Source organism: Coregonus lavaretus (genome assembly GCF_964263955.1).
Source record: "Coregonus lavaretus genome assembly, chromosome: 1".
Lineage (NCBI taxonomy): Eukaryota > Metazoa > Chordata > Actinopteri > Salmoniformes > Salmonidae > Coregonus > Coregonus lavaretus.
Window position 1 is genome coordinate 4,339,199 of NC_139988.1, and position 17,989 is coordinate 4,357,187.

The following is a 17,989-nucleotide window of genomic DNA, read 5'->3' on the forward strand; positions in this document are numbered from 1 at the left end:
TAAAAAGCTAATGATCCTCTATGGCCAAATCATGCTTTCTGGTGTAGTAGCCTATTTTGAGTGATTTTATTTATTTCTGTACAGACGGGAGTAGGCTAATAAGGCTATATAATTTAGGTAATTTTAATTCAATTTACCACCCATGTCTGTAGCGCACTTGTGATGGAGATTTCAAAACAAATGGCCACTGGATTGATACAAATAATAATGATTCTGCCATGTAGGCAGAGGCTACTTTGTAGTTACCTTTTAATTGCATTTCCATCTACCCGAAGATGTTAGGCTGTCATTAGCGTCGCTAACAGCTACACAGTGGTAGACATATAGGCCCCATACGCACCCCACAATTCCCCTGCCGTTGTTTCCTCTTCAGAAAGTTGGTATATTCAAAATGTGTGTCGCACTGCCAAGTCAAACGGTTGCAAAAGCGACTGTTTTGGTCGCAGTATCAAACTCTGAGATATGGTTGTTTTGACTGTACTCTCTTCCTCTCCAGATGAGGACGTCCCTGCAGAGATGGTTGTTTTGACTGTCCTCTCTTCCTCTCCTCTCCAGATGAGGACGTCCCTGCAGAGATGGTTGCAGAAGAATCCGGTCCAGGAGCTCAGAATAGTCCGTACCAACTTCGAAGAAAGTCTCTACTACCCAAGAGAACAGCAGCGTGTCCAGCAAAGACTAACATGGAAGTGAGTCAATAGTATGGGATGCGTTCCAAAATGGCTCCCTATAGGGAATAGGGTGCCATTTTGGACACAGCCTATGTGTGATGTATGTGGAAAGACGGCACATAATATTTAACAATGGCTAGTTGCCTGAGTCACCAAGAGGTGGTGGGTCATTCTGTGTCCTCGGTTGGGTCCTGGGTAAAAGGGGTATGATGGGCTTCTGCTGCACCTTCAACAAGACACAGCATTGTGGAATGTTCAGATATAAATCTGTTATGTAGAATAAACATTGTGTCTCTGACATGTAGAATAATGTATCATGTCAGCTCTACTCATGACATTTCTATCTGTTTGCCTGCTGAAAATGGATCTGCCGTAATGAATCAGCTCACCTAACTTGGACTGAGTGCCACTGGTTATAAAGAAATATTGCAAAAAGCTGTATTCTGACATAGACTAGTGAGCAATATCAGCATTCCACCCACAATGGTGTCTTCTTTAGCACGAGGCTCCCTTTTACCCACGGGCTGAATTTGATAATTAATCTTTCCTCTTTGTATAATTGATTAGTATTTCACTAGCGGTGGTGATTAATTGAAGAACTTGATTTATTGAAAACAAAGCTGAAATATTGATACGGTTGTTTTTAAGCAGATGACCATGGTCTGGTCTAGCAAAAGGTGTCAGCTGTCAAGGCTTATAACAATCTGTTTCTCGTTCTATGCGCAGGGTGCTTCCACTTCAGCCACAGAAGACTTTGGCCATCGGGCAAAGCGTGCCAGAGTGTCGGGAAAGTCTCAAGATTTAACAGGTAAAAGAATAGTCTAAAAGTCTGTTTTTGTTTATTTTGTATTTATTAGTATCTCTTTTAGCCCATCTCAGGATAATCTTCCAATAGTCTTTAAAAGACAACAATGATGTACACAGTACAGTAAAACAAAGGACAAATGTTTTGGTCATTAACATGTTATGAGAATTGGAGGTTAAAAATGCCCCTGCTCTGTATTGGACCTTGTTTCTGTCTATCTCCTGTTATTATTTTGGATGTGTGAATATCTCCTCCATTAATTAAGAGTCCCTCTGGTTGTGTTCACAACTAGCAGCTCCAGCAGAGCACTACCTCCAGGAGAAGCTGCCAGACGAAGTGGTTCTGAAGATCTTCTCCTACCTGCTGGAGCAGGACCTGTGTCGCGCAGCATGTGTCTGCAAACGCTTCAGCGAACTGGCCAATGACCCCATCCTCTGGTGAGTGGCTGTTTGGCTATCCCGTTGTCTCTCTGGCTGTCTGGTTGCTTGGTTGGCTGTCTGCTTGGTTGGTTGGCTGTCTGCTTGGTTGGTTGGCTGTCTGCTTGGTTGGTTGGTTGACTGTCTGGTTGGCTGTCTGCTTGGCTAGTTGGCTGGCTGTCTGCTTGGCTAGTTGGCTGGCTGTCCGCTTGGCTAGTTGGCTGGCTGTCCGCTTGGCTAGTTGGCTGGCTGTCCGCTTGGCTAGTTGGCTGGCTGTCCGCTTGGCTAGTTGGCTGGCTGTCCGCTTGGCTAGTTGGCTGGCTGTCCGCTTGGCTAGTTGGCTGGCTGTCCGCTTGGCTAGTTGGCTGGCTGTCCGCTTGGCTAGTTGGCTGGCTGTCCGCTTGAATAGTTGGCTGGCTGTCCGCTTGGCTAGTTGGCTGGCTGTCCGCTTGGCTAGTTGGCTGGCTGTCCGCTTGGCTAGTTGGCTGGCTGTCCGCTTGGCTAGTTGGCTGGCTGTCCGCTTGAATAGTTGGCTGGCTGTCCGCTTGAATAGTTGGCTGGCTGTCCGCTTGGCTAGTTGGCTGGCTGTCCGCTTGGCTAGTTGGTTGGTTGGCTGTTTGCGTGGCTGGTTGGCTGTTTGCGTGGCTGGTTGGTTGGCTGGCTGTCCGCTTGGCTAGTTGGCTGGCTGTCCGCTTGGCTAGTTGGCTGGCTGTCCGCTTGGCTACATTTACGTCATTTAGCAGACGCTCTTATCCAGAGCGACTTACAGTTAGTGAATACATATTTTTTTAATTTTTATACTGGCCCCCCGTGGGAAACGAACCCACAACCCTGGCGTTGCAAACGCCATCCTCTATCAACTGAGCTACATCCCTGCCGGCCATTCCCTCCCCTACCCTGGACGACGCTGGGCCAATTGTGCGCCGCCCATGAGTCTCCCGGTCGCGGCCGGCTGCGACAGAGCCTGGATTCGAACCAGGATCTCTAGTGGCACAGTTAGCACTGGGATGCAGTGCCTTAGACCACTGCGCCACTCAGGAGACAGTTGGCTGGCTGTCCGCTGGCTAGTTGGCTGGCTGTCCGCTGGCTAGTTGGCTGTCTGCTTGCCTAGTTGGTTGGTTGGCTGGCCGTCTGCTTGGCTGGTTGGCTGGCCGTCTGCTTGGCTGGCCGTCTGCTTGGCTGGTTGGCTGGCCGTCTGCTTGGCTGGTTGGCTGGCCGTCTGCTTGGCTGGTTGGCTGGCCGTCTGCTTGGCTAGTTGGCTGGCCGGCTAGATGGCTGGCCGTCTGCTTGGCTAGATGGCTGGCCGGCTAGATGGCTGGCCGGCTGCTTGGCTAGTTGGCTGGCTGTCTACTTGACTAGTTGGCTGGTTGTCTGCTTGGCTGGTTGGTTGGCTTGTCTGCTTGGCTGGTTGGCTGGCCGTCTGCTTGGCTGGTTGGCCGGCTAGTTGGCTGGCTAGTTGGTTGGCTGTCTGCTTGGCTAGTTGGTTGGCTTGTCTGCTTGGCTGGTTGGCTGGCCGTCTGCTTGGCTGGTTGGCCGGCTAGTTGGCTGGCTAGTTGGTTGGCTGTCTGCTTGGCTAGTTGGTTGGCTAGTTTGCTGGCTGTCTGCTTGGCTAGTTGGCTGGCTGTCTTTTTGGCTAGTTGGCTGGCTGTCTGCTTGGCTAGTTGACTGGCTGTCTGCTTGGCTAGTTGACTGGCTGTCTGCTTGGCTAGTTGACTGGCTGTCTGCTTGGCTAGTTGGCTGGCTAGTTGGCTGTCTGTTTGCTTGGCTAGTTGGCTGGCTGTCCGCTTGGCTAGTTGGCTGGCTGTCCGCTTGGCTAGTTGGCTGGCTGTCCGCTTGGCTAGTTGGCTGGATGGTGAGACCATAGAAATATAATCTATAGATTGGACCTTCCCATTTAAGTCGATGACATAATGGGTGGACAGGTAGCTATTGCAAGTGTACCCATAGGAGCAAAGCTAGGTTGAAGATTAAAGGGTAGGACGAGGATTCTAATGTCCCGTAATGCTTTACATAAATTAGGAAGAATTGTAAACAATGGGACCAGCGATGCTAGTTAGCAACGGCCCCATAACGGTTTTTTTCAAAGCTTCCGCATGGAATTATTACGTTGTCTTAATCTGGGTATCTTCAACCAAATGCAATGGATCCAATCTGGGACACGCACTGTCTTCCCCTCCAGTGTGTTATCGCTTCAAGTAACCCTGTCTGATGGTGTCTGGCTGTGCCTTGCTTTTCTTCACAGGAAGAGGCTGTACATGGAGGTGTTTGAGTACACGCGTCCTATGATGCATCCTGAGGCGGGGAAGTTCTTCCAGATTAACCCAGAGGAGTACGAGCAGCCTAACCCGTGGAAGGAGAGCTTTCAGCAGCTGGTAGGACTACGACCCCATGACCTCTATACCCACACTGTCCTTATTGTTACTCACTCACCTCTCACCTCTGACCTCTGTAAACCCTCACTCTCCTAAGAGTTACTGTTACTCAACCATATAGATACTACTACTGCTGCTAAAACAGTCAACAGCTTGTACAGACGTATGAATGCAAGAACACTGTAGAGTCCCAGTAATTCTAATTATTTGGTGCAAGTAAAGTTCCAGTGGAGTGAAAGAACGTGAGATTGTTGTGATTCTAGAAGGAATCCCACCATTAGTATTACTGTGCTATAATAACGGCCAGATTCATTGTTCTTTTTGTGTTTACAGTATAAAGGAGCACACGTAAAGCCAGGCTTCGCAGAACACTTCTACAGTAATCCTGCCAGATACAAAGGAAGAGAGAACATGCTTGTAAGTGTGTTTGTTTGAGAGAGTGTAAGGGCCAGTTTTCTTGACACCGATGAAGCCTAGTCCTGGACTAAAATGCACACTGAATGAAGAATCTCCATTGCCTGAAGTGTGAGAGGAATGGTAGACAGAGGAATCCAGCAGTGCTGAGGCAGAGGGCTCGTAGAGAGGACGACTGGCTACTACTCTGAACTACAATATCATCAGCAGACTCCATCATCTACCATCCACTGACCAGCTCTCTCCGCTCAAGCCATGAACTGACCCGCTCCATCTCCAGAGGATGCAGCTTTCAGAGACTTGTCCTCTATTGGTTGACCTGTCCTGATATATTGCTGCTTTGTTTTTTGCTCTTGAAGCGCTTTGAGATTCTATGAAAGGTGCCATAGAAATGTAATTGATTATTATATCTGATGTTAGAGAAGCTTCCATTAAATGTAATACATTATTAATTATTATATCTGTTAGAGGCGCTATAGAAATGTAATACATTATTTGTATGAATTATTATATCTGATGTTAGAGGTACTATAGAAATGTAATACATTATTAATTATTATATCTGATGTTAGAGGTGCTATAGAAATGTAATACATTATTTGTATTAATTATTATATCTGATGTTAGAGGTACTATAGAAATGTAATACATTATTAATTATTATATCTGATGTTAGAGGTGCTATAGAAATGTAATACATTATTTGTATTAATTATTATATCTGATGTTAGAGGTACTATAGAAATGTAATACATTAATTATTATATCTGATTTAAGAGGTGCTATAGAAATGTAATACATTATTAATTATTATATCTGTTAGAGGTACTATAGAAATGTAATACATTATTAATTATTATATCTGATGTTGAGGCGCTATAGAAATGTAATGTATTTGTATTGATATAGGCCTAACCTTTTAGTTCTGGGGGTTGTTATTGAGTGATTGGTCATCATGAGTTCACTGGGACTTTGCTGTAACACACTTCTCTATGCTGCCTCTTCCTCAGTACTATGACACCATCGAGGATGCCCTGGGAGGTGTTCAGGAAGCCCACTTTGACGGACTCATATTCGTCCACTCTGGGGTCTACACTGACGAGTGGATCTACATTGAGTCACCCATCACAATGATCGGAGCTGGTACGTATTCGTTCTGTCCATTGTTTTTCTGTACCGTACACCGTCTGTTCCCCGTCTATCTACCCCACTTGACCTTTTAACATGGTTTATTGATTATCTTTGCTGGACACTTTTAGCCCGACGTTATCTTTTGCCCTGCCCTGTTAACCCCCAATGCCATAAATGTTTCAACAGCATCTGGTAAAGTAGCAGACAAAGTGATCATTGAGAACACCAGAGACTCAACATTTGTCTTCATGGAGGGCTCAGAGGATGCATACGTTGGCTACATGACCATCAAGGTGAGGTCTTATCCATTACTTATGTAATATAGGCCTAGCTGACTGTTGGTGTATGCCTGGACTCTACACTGGTCCTCATCATATTGTCATATTGACTCTGTACACTGGTCCTCATCATATTGTTATATTGACTCTGTACACTGGTCCTCATCATATTGTCATATTGACTCTGTACACTGGTCCTCATCATATTGTCATATTGACTCTGTACACTGGTCCTCATCATATTGTCATATTGACTCTGTACACTGGTCCTCATCATATTGTCATATTGACTCTGTACACTGGTCCTCATCATATTGACTCTGTACACTGGTCCTCATCATATTGACTCTGTACACTGGTCCTCATCATATTGTCATATTGACTCTGTACACTGGTCCTCATCATATTGTTATATTGACTCTGTACACTGGTCCTCATCATATTGTCATATTGACTCTGTACACTGGTCCTCATCATATTGTCATATTGACTCTGTACACTGGTCCTCATCATATTGACTCTGTACACTGGTCCTCATCATATTGTCATATTGACTCTGTACACTGGTCCTCATCATATTGACTCTGTACACTGGTCCTCATCATATTGACTCTGTACACTGGTCCTCATCATATTGTCATATTGACTCTGTACACTGGTCCTCATCATATTGTCATATTGACTCTGTACACTGGTCCTCATCATATTGTCATATTGACTCTGTACACTGGTCCTCATCATATTGACTCTGTACACTGGTCCTCATCATATTGACTCTGTACATTGGTCCTCATCATATTGTCATATTGACTCTGTACACTGGTCCTCATCAAACAAAGGGAAGTGTTGACATGATATCAGTTGTGGTTGTTAGTCATATGTTATGAATTACTCCTATCGTGGTCCTATGTAATAAACTAACCCCTTATGTTTGTCTGCCTCTAGTTTAATCCTGATGATAAGTCTGCCCAGCACCACAACGCCCACCACTGTCTGGAGATTACAGTCAACTGCAGCCCCATCATTGACCACTGCATCATACGCAGCACTTGCACAGGTACCTTACAACACAATGTCTCCATCTCTCCTCAGACCTACCTGCCTTTCACTAAGCGTAGTCTTAGCATCTCAGACCTACCTGCCTTTCACTAAGCGTAGTCTTAGCATCTCAGACCTACCTGCCTTTCACTAAGGGTAGTCTTAGCATCTCAGACCTACCTGCCTTTCACTAAGGGTAGGCTTAGCATCTCAGACCTACCTGCCTTTCACTAAGGGTAGGCTTAGCATCTCAGACCTACCTGCCTTTCACTAAGGGTAGGCTTAGCATCTCAGACCTACCTGCCTTTCACTAAGGGTAGGCTTAGCATCTCAGACCTACCTGCCTTTCACTAAGGGTAGGCTTAGCATCTCAGACCTACCTGCCTTTCACTAAGGGTAGGCTTAGCATCTCAGACCTACCTGCCTTTCACTAAGCGTAGGCTTAGCATCTCAGACCTACCTGCCTTTCACTAAGGGTAGTCTTAGCATCTCAGACCTACCTGCCTTTCACTAAGGGTAGGCTTAGCATCTCAGACCTACCTGCCTTTCACTAAGGGTAGGCTTAGCATCTCAGACCTACCTGCCTTTCACTAAGGGTAGGCTTAGCATCTCAGACCTACCTGCCTTTCACTAAGGGTAGGCTTAGCATCTCAGACCTACCTAGTGCAGTCTAATTATCATGACACCTAAATGTATTATAGTGATCATAGCTCATATGGCGCTTCTCTTAAAAATATTGCTGGAGCTATGCTAGGTATTTTGACAGTGTCTTCCACACATGGAATTGAGACAGTGGGTGGGTATCTGTCTGAGGAGTGTAGTGGATATACCGGGTTCCACCATGCTCACCTGGCTGGCTCTACACCTGTTGGTTTCAGTGGGCTCAGCGGTCTGTGTGAGCGGCCAGGGCGCTTGTCCCACCATCAAACACTGCAACATCAGCGACTGTGAGAACGTGGGGCTTTACATCACCGACCATGCACAGGTAGGTAACACACACACCGCTCTTTCCATATGGCACTTGATTCCTCAAATCATCCCATTTCCAAGATTGTGCTGTGAAACTCTGCCACTCCTTCTGCGTTCCCAGGGAATCTACGAAGACAATGAAATCTCCAACAACGCTCTGGCAGGGATCTGGGTGAAAAACCATGGCAACCCAATCATCAGACGGAACCACATCCACCACGGCAGAGACGTGGGTGTCTTCACCTTCGACCACGGCATGGTGAGATGACACTATTGGTCTGGTCTGACTACCACTGAGATGACACTATTGGTCTGGTCTGACTACCACTGAGATGACGCTCCATATTGGTCTGGTCTGGCTACCACTGAGATGACGCTCCATATTGGTCTGGTCTGGCTACCACTGAGATGACACTATTGGTCTGGTCTGGCTACCACTGAGATGACACTATTGGTCTGGCCTGACTACCACTGAGATGACACTATTGGTCTGGTCTGACTACCACTGAGATGACGCTCCATATTGGTCTGGTCTGGCTACCACTGAGATGACGCTCCATATTGGTCTGGTCTGGCTACCACTGAGATGACACTATTGGTCTGGTCTGACTACCACTGAGATGACACTATTGGTCTGGTCTGACTACCACTGAGATGACACTATTGGTCTGGTCTGACTACCACTGAGATGACACTATTGGTCTGGTCTGACTACCACTGAGATGACACTATTGGTCTGGTCTGACTACCACTGAGATGACACTATTGGTCTGGTCTGACTACCACTGAGATGACACTATTGGTCTGGTCTGGCTACCACTGAGATGACACTATTGGTCTGGTCTGACTACCACTGAGATGACACTATTGGTCTGGTCTGACTACCACTGAGATGACACTATTGGTCTGGTCTGACTACCACTGAGATGACACTATTGGTCTGGTCTGACTACCACTGAGATGACACTATTGGTCTGGTCTGGCTACCACTGAGATGACACTATTGGTCTGGTCTGACTACCACTGAGATGACACTTGGTCTGGTCTGACTACCACTGAGATGACGCTCCATATTGTTCTGGTCTGACTACCACTGAGATGACACTATTGGTCTGGTCTGACTACCACTGAGATGACGCTCCATATTGTTCTGGTCTGACTACCACTGAGATGACGCTCCATATTGGTCTGGTCTGACTACCACTGAGATGACGCTCCATATTGGTCTGGTCTGACTACCACTGAGATGACGCTCCATATTGGTCTGGTCTACAGTTGTGACTAGAGGCCTTGCGTCCTCTTGCTTCCTTGTCAGTTGTATTGTAGGAGAATGTCCAAGATCCCTCCCCTCTGACCTTCTTCTCCAATGTGTTTTGAGGAGCGTATGCAATGTAATGAGGAAAGAAGAATTGAGGAAGAACCTTGGTTTCTACTGTAGACACTCAGCTGGCTTATCAAACTGTCTTTCTGCTGTAAATACTCAGTCTGCAGCCATTCTTGTTCTTGAAGAGAAGTGTTGCCTTCCGGTTGAATCCGCCTTTAGGTTTTGAAGACCCACCACTGGTTTGAGTTACATAAACCTTCATCCAGAGCTTTTAAAAACAGGGAAATGTATTCCTCCTCACACTAGCTTTTGGTTACACAAGACATCGGATTGAGGTCATTTTCTCAATAGGAAATAAACGTTTTTTTAACAACTTGCTCTTCTCAACTGTATTATAGGAGAAGGTCCAAGGTTCCTTTCCTGTGACGTTCTTCTCCAATGCTTTTGAAAAGGAGGAGTGATGATCTGACGAATCGAGAGAAGATGACTTGAGAAATAGCCATGGTATTCTGATTTATTATTACTGACGTGACTCTGTCCTCCTGCAGGGCTACTTTGAGAGCTGCAACATCCACAGGAACCGCATAGCTGGCTTTGAGGTGAAGGCGTACGCCAACCCCACAGTGGTGCGCTGTGAGATCCACCACGGACAAACAGGAGGGATCTACGTGCACGAGAAGGGCCGAGGACAGTTCATCGAGAACAAGATCTATGCAAACAACTTTGCTGGAGTGTGGGTCACCTCCAACAGCGATCCTACAATAAGGTCAGTGGGGTTTCGGTCAAATACTTTCTCTCTCTCTCTTTGTCTCCGTCTTCCCTCCCTTTGTCCATTATGCATTATCCATATTAAGTTGAATTGATGCTGATGTGTAAGTGGATAGTCAATGGTGACATTTCTCCACATTGTGTCAATCACAGGGGTAACGCCATCTTCAACGGTAACCAGGGTGGCGTTTACATATTCGGTGACGGCCGAGGCCTCATCGAGGGGAATGATATCTACGGTAATGCCTTGGCAGGGATCCAGATCAGGACGAACAGCTGCCCTATCGTACGACACAATAAGATCCACGACGGACAGCACGGGGGCATCTATGTGGTAAGTAGACCTTTTTAGAACCTTTTTAAATGTGTATTTAAAGCACGTAATCACGTGTAGTACTTATGAAGCTTATAGCTGTGGTTTATCTGCAATCCTTGAGCATATTTAACCACTATTAGCCCACCATGTTAGGGTTTAAACAAACCTTGAAACAGTAGGCAGCGGACTGACAGAGGAGAAGGATGTTAGTAATGTAATTCGTGTCTCTCCCCTGTAGCACGAAAAGGGACAGGGGGTGATCGAGGAGAACGAGGTGTACAGCAACACGCTGGCAGGAGTCTGGGTGACCACCGGAAGCACACCTGTCCTCAGGAGGAACAGGATACACAGTGGGAAACAGGTATGGACATGGAGAGAGAAACCGCCCAAGAGAGAGAGACCAGTCTGTCTGTTCAGTTGGCTCTATGGGCCACTCATCTCCCACAGATGAATGAATGAGTGAAATTTGCCAATAATCTGCAAACTAAACACTCCCACCTCCCCTCTTGTCTTGTGGGTCATACAGGTTGGCGTTTACTTCTATGACAACGGCCATGGAGTGTTGGAGGACAATGATATCTACAACCACATGTACTCTGGAGTTCAAATCAGGTCAGTGAAAGGGCTAGAACTCAAAATGAATAGACAACCACACAATGGGATCAACTGACAACCACACAATGGGATCTACTGACAACCACACAATGGGATCTACTGACAACTACACAATGGGATCTACTGACAACCACACAATGGGATCTACTGACAACCACACAATGGGATCTACTGACAACCACACAATGGGATCTACTGACAACCACACAATGGGATCTACTGACAACCACACAAGGGGACCTACTGACAACCACACAATGGGATCTATTGACAACCACCCTATGGGATCTATTGACAACCACCCTATGGGATCTATTGACAACCACCCTATGGGATCTACTGACAACCACCCTATGGGATCTACTGACAACCACCCTATGGGATCTATTGACAACCACCCTATGGGATCTACTGACAACCACCCTATGGGATCTACTGACAACCACCCTATGGGATCTACTGACAACCACCCTATGGGATCTACTGACAACCACACTATGGGATCTACTGACAACCACACTATGGGATCTACTGACAACCTGTGTAAATAATGTAGTGCATGTTGCTGTTGTAATAAAAGGCATTTCATGGATGATTTGTCACATTGCTATGCACTTTTGTGATACTATTGATTTTTAATTATATGCATTGATTGATTTGTTGGTTAATGTTTCCCACTGTAACAGAACTGGAAGCAATCCCAAAATCAGACGGAACAAGATCTGGGGAGGTCAAAATGGAGGTATTCTGGTTTACAACTCAGGTGAGAAACCAACTGTTCTTTATCCATCCATTCTCCTCTCAGCTTGATGTTGTCTGGAGAGGGGTGAAGCAAGCACATCTTTTCTTCAGAAAGTGTACCTTTTCTACATGAAATTCATGATGCAGAACAGTGAAGACACCCTGGATTCACAGGTTCTGAGTGGAGTGACTCCATCAAATTCCTTTCACTCAAATGCTCCCTCATGAACTCTCTAACCATGATAAATGGAAGGGAGACCTCTTGGCTGATATCTTGACTCTGTTTCAGGTTTGGGCTTCATTGAAGACAATGAGATCTTTGACAACGCCATGGCAGGGGTGTGGATAAAGACGGACAGCAACCCCACCCTCCGGAGGAATAAGATCCACGACGGGAGAGACGGAGGGATCTGTATATTCAACGGAGGACGAGGTTTACTGGAGGAGAACGATATCTTCAGGAACGCCCAGGCAGGAGTCCTCATCAGCACCAACAGCCATCCCATCCTGAGGAAGAACAGGATATTTGACGGCTTCGCTGCAGGTGGGAAACGCTATGCTAGAAAGCAGGGTTCAGTCCAGGGTTGTGTTCATTAGGCACCATATGAAGGAAAGCAGACTGAAAGGGGGAGGGACTACCTGGATTGGTCCAATAAGAAATGCTCATTTTCTGTTGCAAAAATATATATTTTACCTTGTGTGCCTATTAAGTATGACCGAGCAGTATTTTGCTTTGAATCCTTGTGATTAATAGACAGTCATTGGTAAATGTTAACCCTATCAGTCACAAGACTCCAGACAAAAACGGCTTTTCATTTATCTGACTTTCATTTATCTGCATGTCCAGTATTTATATTTAGCCTCACAATTAAGTGTTTTATCATGTTCTTTTCAGGACGACCAGGTTGAAGTAGAACACAAAACAATTTCACATAAACCGTTGCATTCATGAGTTTTATTGACTATAAAAAAACAATGTCCTCTAAAGCAAAAACCTGATAAAAATGAATTCATATGAATGCTGTAAGTACAGAAATGGTTTGCTTCCTGGGAAATGAATGTCCAACTAGTCAGTGACAACTGTTTGGAGTTTGTGACAGCAACTATGTGAGTTAATTACAGTATTATAGACAATATGTCCTGGAATTTCCTATGGTCTTCTATGTAGAAGAACCCCTTACCTTCTAACGACTCTTGTGTAGCTTGTTAGCGTCATAGAGCAAAACATTACGTTACATGTTCGTGAGAGTCCCAGCTTTTCATAGATGGCTTTTAATAGTTTGTGGCTCAAACCATTCAGACTCTACAGACGTTTTTGTAAAAAGACCCAGGATCCACCCTTGTCTCACAAACACAGCTCTAGTCAGCCCCCTTTAATCACACAGACTAATGGTTGGTACCAACGGATGCAGAAGAAATGGACGAATCCAAATGGTACAACCCAGATCCAATGGTGCAACCCAGATCCAATGGTGCAACCCAGTCTGTAGCTCCAACACACAATGTTTAAAAGGGGTTAGAAGTCCAAATGGTGCCAGCGTTGCGGTGGGTGGGACTCATTGGGTTAATTGAAGACAGAGTGGGGCCCAATCCCAAATGGACACGGTAATACACTACATGACCAAAAGTATGTGGACACCTGCTCGTCGAACATCTCATTCCAAAATCATGGGCATTAATATAATATTGTCCCCCCTTTGCTGCTATAACAGCCTCCACTCTTCTGGGAAGGCTTTCCACTAGATGTTGGAACATTGCCGCAGGGACTTGCTTCCATTCAGCCAGAAGAGCATTAGTGAGGTTGGGCACTGATGTTGGCCTGGCTCGCAGTCGGCGTTCCAATTCATCCCAAAGGTGTTCGATGGGGTTGGGTCAGGGCTCTGTGCAGGCCAGTCAAGTTCTTCCACACCGATCTCGACAAAACATTTCTGTATGGACCTTGCTTTGTACTCGGGGGCATTGTCATGCTGAAACAGGAAAGGGCCTTCCCCAAACTGTTGCCACAAAGTTGGAAGCACAGAATCGTCTAGAATGTCATTGTATGCTGTAGCGTAAAGATTTCCCTTCACTGGAACTAAGGGGCTTAGCCCGAACCATGAAAAACAGCCCCAGACCATTATTCCTCATCCACCAAACTTTACAGTTGGCACTATGCATTGGGGCAGGTAGCGTTCTCCTGGCATCCGCCAAACCCCAATTAGTCCGTCGGACTGCAAGATGGTGAAGCGTGATTCATCACTCCAGAGAACGCGTTTCCACTGCTTCAGAGTCCAATGTCGGCGAGCTTTACACCACTCCAGCCGATGCTTGGCATTGTGATCTTAGGCTTGTGTGCGGCTGCTCGGAAACCAATTTCATGACGCTTCCGACGAACAGTTATTGTGCTGACATTGCTTCCAGAGGCAGTTTGGATCTCGGTAGTGAGTGTTGCAACCGAGGACAGACGATTTTTACGCGTTTCAGCACTCGGCGGTCCCATTCTGTGAGCTTGTGTGGCCTACCACTTCACGGCTGAGCCGTTGTTGCTCCTAGACGTTTCCACTTCACAATAACAGCACTTACAGTTGACCAGGGCAGCTCTAGCAGAGCAGAAATTTGACGAACTGACTTGTTGGAAAGGTGGCATCCTATGACGGTGCCATGTTGAAAGTCACTGAGCTCTTCAGTAAGGCCATTCTTCTGCCAATGTTTGTCTATGGAGATTGCATGGCTTTGTGCTCGATATACACCTGTCAGCAACGGGTGTGGCTGAAATAGCCACTAATTTGACGGGGTGTCCACATACTTTTGTATATATAGTGTATCTCCACCTTGTCCTCTGATAGGCTAGGTGGAAGTTTCACCATATTATACTAATGAAATCCTCTCAGATGCTGATCCTGACCAGTTTGTCTCTGTTTCTCTGTCCACCAGGTATTGAGATCACCAATCATGCCACGGCAACCCTGGAGGGCAATCAGATCTTCAACAACCGCTTTGGAGGGTTGTTTCTCGCATCGGGTGTCAACGTTACAATGAAAGGTAAACGAGAACGTGTTGTTTTATTACTGGAATCTAACATTGTAGGAACTACATATGGTCAGTCTCTTTGGCAAAATGATGGTTTTGAATTCTCTTAAATTGCCTCCTCTTGACTTTTTCTTATCTGTACCTGGTCTGATCCACCCTCCCCCCCGTATCCCCACCCAGATAACAAAATAATGAACAATCAAGATGCCATTGAAAAAGCTGTGAGCAGAGGTCAGTGCCTGTACAAGATTTCCAGTTACACCAGCTATCCAATGCACGATTTTTACAGGTAATAATTTCTTACCCTGTGTGTGTATAGATATCTCTACACATATCTGGATATATAGAGAGATGGAGAAAGATCTCTACACATATCTGGATATATAGAGAGAGATCTCTACACATATCTGGATATATAGATAGATAGAGGGAAGCGATAGAGATCTTCATCCAGTGGAATATTCCAGAAAGCAGGATTATGAAGTTAGTCAGCAAACTTTGATAAACAGCCACATATAACTCTTGATTTTCTGGTTTATTGACAATGCTACTTTTGTCAATTTTAAGTCTGTATTTCTCAAAAAGATAGTTATTTTAAGCAATGTTGGACTCATTGATCCATCTTTGTGGAACAGGCCCCATCTGTCCACTTTAATGGATGTAACTCATTTGGCTTGTCACCTGTTTCTTTGTTCTGTCCCTCCGTGTGGTCAGGTGTCACACCTGTAACACAACAGACCGCAACGCCATCTGTGTGAACTGCATCAAGAAGTGCCACCAGGGGCACGACGTTGAGTTCATTAGGCATGATAGGTACGTTAACTGTTCTGTTTAATGTCTTTGTAATGAGACACATTCTATTACAGCGATACTTAATGCTAAATTCCTTTTAATTATATCTGGTTTTATATTGCACAATCATGTGCAGAACCTCTCCTGTGCCAAATGATATCTCACATTCAAATCAGTTTGTCTGTGTTCAGTAATTGACTTTAAGAAATGTGAGAAATTTGAAGAGCTGGCTGGAGATATCATGTGCTAGTATTTCAGTGGCTACTTGATCAGTTGGTATTTCCTCCCGGTCTTCCACTTCAGTCATTTTCAATATAATATTCTTTATATTTTGTCTTGGCTGTAGATTTTTCTGTGACTGTGGAGCCGGAACATTGTCAAACCCCTGCACGCTAGCCGGAGAGCCCACGCACGACACGGACACACTGTACGACTCCGCCCCTCCTATAGAATCCAATACGCTGCAACACAACTGAGCTGGACCTCCCCCTCCGGACCCTTCCAGGCCTATTCCCTATATAGTGCACTACTTTTGACTAGGACCCTATGCTGGCCAGGTCAACAGTAGTCCACTATGTAGGGAATAGGGTGCCATTTTGGACAGACACAGAGACTCCTCTTTGTTCAGCTAACTAGTCCACCCATGCATGGGAAGAAGGAAAAATACAATACAAACTGTTATATTTCAATTGTTTCACACATGAAAATATGTAAAAATGGATGTTGTGATGGACAAAGATGAGCTGAAAGGAGACATTTATATACAGAAAAAAATTCTGCTGTGGATGCACCGCCCGTGCCGCTCCCCCCCCCCCCCCCCCCGTTCTCCTTCCCAGCAACGTATTGGAGGAGAGGACCTGGTCGAAAGTAGTGCCCTATGAAGGAAATAGGATGCCATTTCGGACTCACACAGAGAGAGACTGAGGTTGAAGGAGAATTAATGGGAAGCATTGCAGTTTTATAACGGAGCTTTGGAGAGATGGACGGACGCTAGCCATCTTCATGCTCCCCCCCCCCCCCCCGAGCGAAGTGGTCAAGTCAGACAGTGGCAGGACGGCACAGCAACGCTCACAGAGACATAAATGGAACCAGAACCTCGCCACACACTGCCTCTGTCTCCAGGCAACAAGCCGACGTTACGCTGGTATGCCTGTATGGATACAAGAGATGAAAAACAAATGACCTAGCACTTCGGCTTTTAATTTTTTGGGTGAAAAAAATGATTTTGATTTTAAATGCTTTTTTTCCTGTAGCTTTGTATTTTCATGCAAAAATGTTACTGTACTTGAATGTCTTATTTTATTAAATATAGTTTTTTTTGGTTATTCAACCCTAGACTTGCTGTAAGTGTACTCATGTCGCAGTATCTACTTTCTTTCTGTGAAAGAGAACAAAAAAAAACATTTTCTCCAGCAATGTTGACTTTTAAATGTGAGACTTTTTAGAATTGATCTAGAACTGGTTGTGGCTGTTTCTATTCGTTTTGAGTCTGAACACCTTTTCTTTTTGTCTGCAATATGGAGTTCAAGGAGCCATGAATGCTTCTCTACAGATTTCCTATTATTTGGACCATACTGCAGGTAAATCTCAAAAGTATAAGCACTGGATTCCATTCGTATCGTGGAAAATCTGCGCTAAATTTTAAGGTAATTTCCGATTGAGCTGACATATGCAGCTTTTACTGTGAATGCAGTCTCTGAATGTGGGAACATTGCCTTTTAATCGATCTATATCACAGATCTTCCGCGATACGGATTGAACTCACAGCTGTCTTCAGTTAGGCTGCAAGGGACAGGCTGTCCTGGGGAATGTGGTGCTTTCCTAGTCTGGTCCCAGATCTGTTTCTCAGGAGTTGTCAACGCCACACGAACAGATCTGGGACCAGGCTAGAGAAAATATTCACTGGGGAGTGAAACATTGCTGGATATTTTTTTTTTAAAGTAACGCTACAGCTCTACTGACGTAGACATTAAGTATCCACACAGCGGTAAATGGTTTATTATGTTCCCCTCCACCCCATCCATGTGTATTGGTGACTGTGGGCTCTCAAACAGCCTGAATTGTATGCATGTACCATAACATCCAGACTTAATATATTGTGGAGTATTGAATAACCATTATGTAGATGCTAGTGAATTAAAGGGGTTTAATTTCCTAGATAGAGGAAACTGGTCATTTAAAAAAAATAAACTTTATTAGATGATAATACATTAGTGCTTTATTGTGGGAAGACAAAGAAGGAAAGCGGTGTTTTCAGGGATGGGAGAGATTTTGAATGAATACAGCTGACACCATTCTGACAACACATTTATCTGAACGTTTTGTAAAGTTAT

The 17,989-nt window shown here is 45.2% G+C and overlaps 1 protein-coding gene across 4 annotated transcripts in view; it reads left to right on the plus strand.

Annotated features, from left to right (window-relative positions):
* The window catches only part of LOC311134567 (F-box only protein 11), a 41,347-nt gene extending 23,483 nt beyond the window's left edge, over nucleotides 1–17,864 (plus strand). The window contains exons 2-21 of one of the 4 annotated variants that reach the window (XR_014613705.1): nucleotides 556–686; nucleotides 1,395–1,476; nucleotides 1,739–1,910; nucleotides 4,132–4,261; nucleotides 4,595–4,678; nucleotides 5,686–5,818; nucleotides 5,993–6,099; nucleotides 7,030–7,141; nucleotides 8,001–8,107; nucleotides 8,213–8,350; nucleotides 9,964–10,181; nucleotides 10,337–10,517; nucleotides 10,738–10,860; nucleotides 11,026–11,111; nucleotides 11,801–11,877; nucleotides 12,145–12,399; nucleotides 14,769–14,876; nucleotides 15,045–15,095; nucleotides 15,579–15,677; nucleotides 16,003–17,864. Coding sequence is in view for 3 of the 4 variants with exons in the window: in XM_084168274.1 (XP_084024400.1) it covers nucleotides 556–686; nucleotides 1,395–1,476; nucleotides 1,739–1,910; nucleotides 4,132–4,261; nucleotides 4,595–4,678; nucleotides 5,686–5,818; nucleotides 5,993–6,099; nucleotides 7,030–7,141; nucleotides 8,001–8,107; nucleotides 8,213–8,350; nucleotides 9,964–10,181; nucleotides 10,337–10,517; nucleotides 10,738–10,860; nucleotides 11,026–11,111; nucleotides 11,801–11,877; nucleotides 12,145–12,399; nucleotides 14,769–14,876; nucleotides 15,045–15,153; nucleotides 15,579–15,677; nucleotides 16,003–16,132 (2,582 nt within the window). In the remaining variant the exon portion in view is untranslated. Of the gene's footprint in view, nucleotides 1–555; nucleotides 687–1,394; nucleotides 1,477–1,738; nucleotides 1,911–4,131; nucleotides 4,262–4,594; nucleotides 4,679–5,685; nucleotides 5,819–5,992; nucleotides 6,100–7,029; nucleotides 7,142–8,000; nucleotides 8,108–8,212; nucleotides 8,351–9,963; nucleotides 10,182–10,336; nucleotides 10,518–10,737; nucleotides 10,861–11,025; nucleotides 11,112–11,800; nucleotides 11,878–12,144; nucleotides 12,400–14,768; nucleotides 14,877–15,044; nucleotides 15,154–15,578; nucleotides 15,678–16,002 lie in introns of all 4 variants that reach the window. The other 3 variants (XM_084168275.1, XM_084168274.1, XM_084168276.1) reach the window with 3 other exon arrangements.
* Nucleotides 17,865–17,989: the final 125 nt, after the last annotated feature.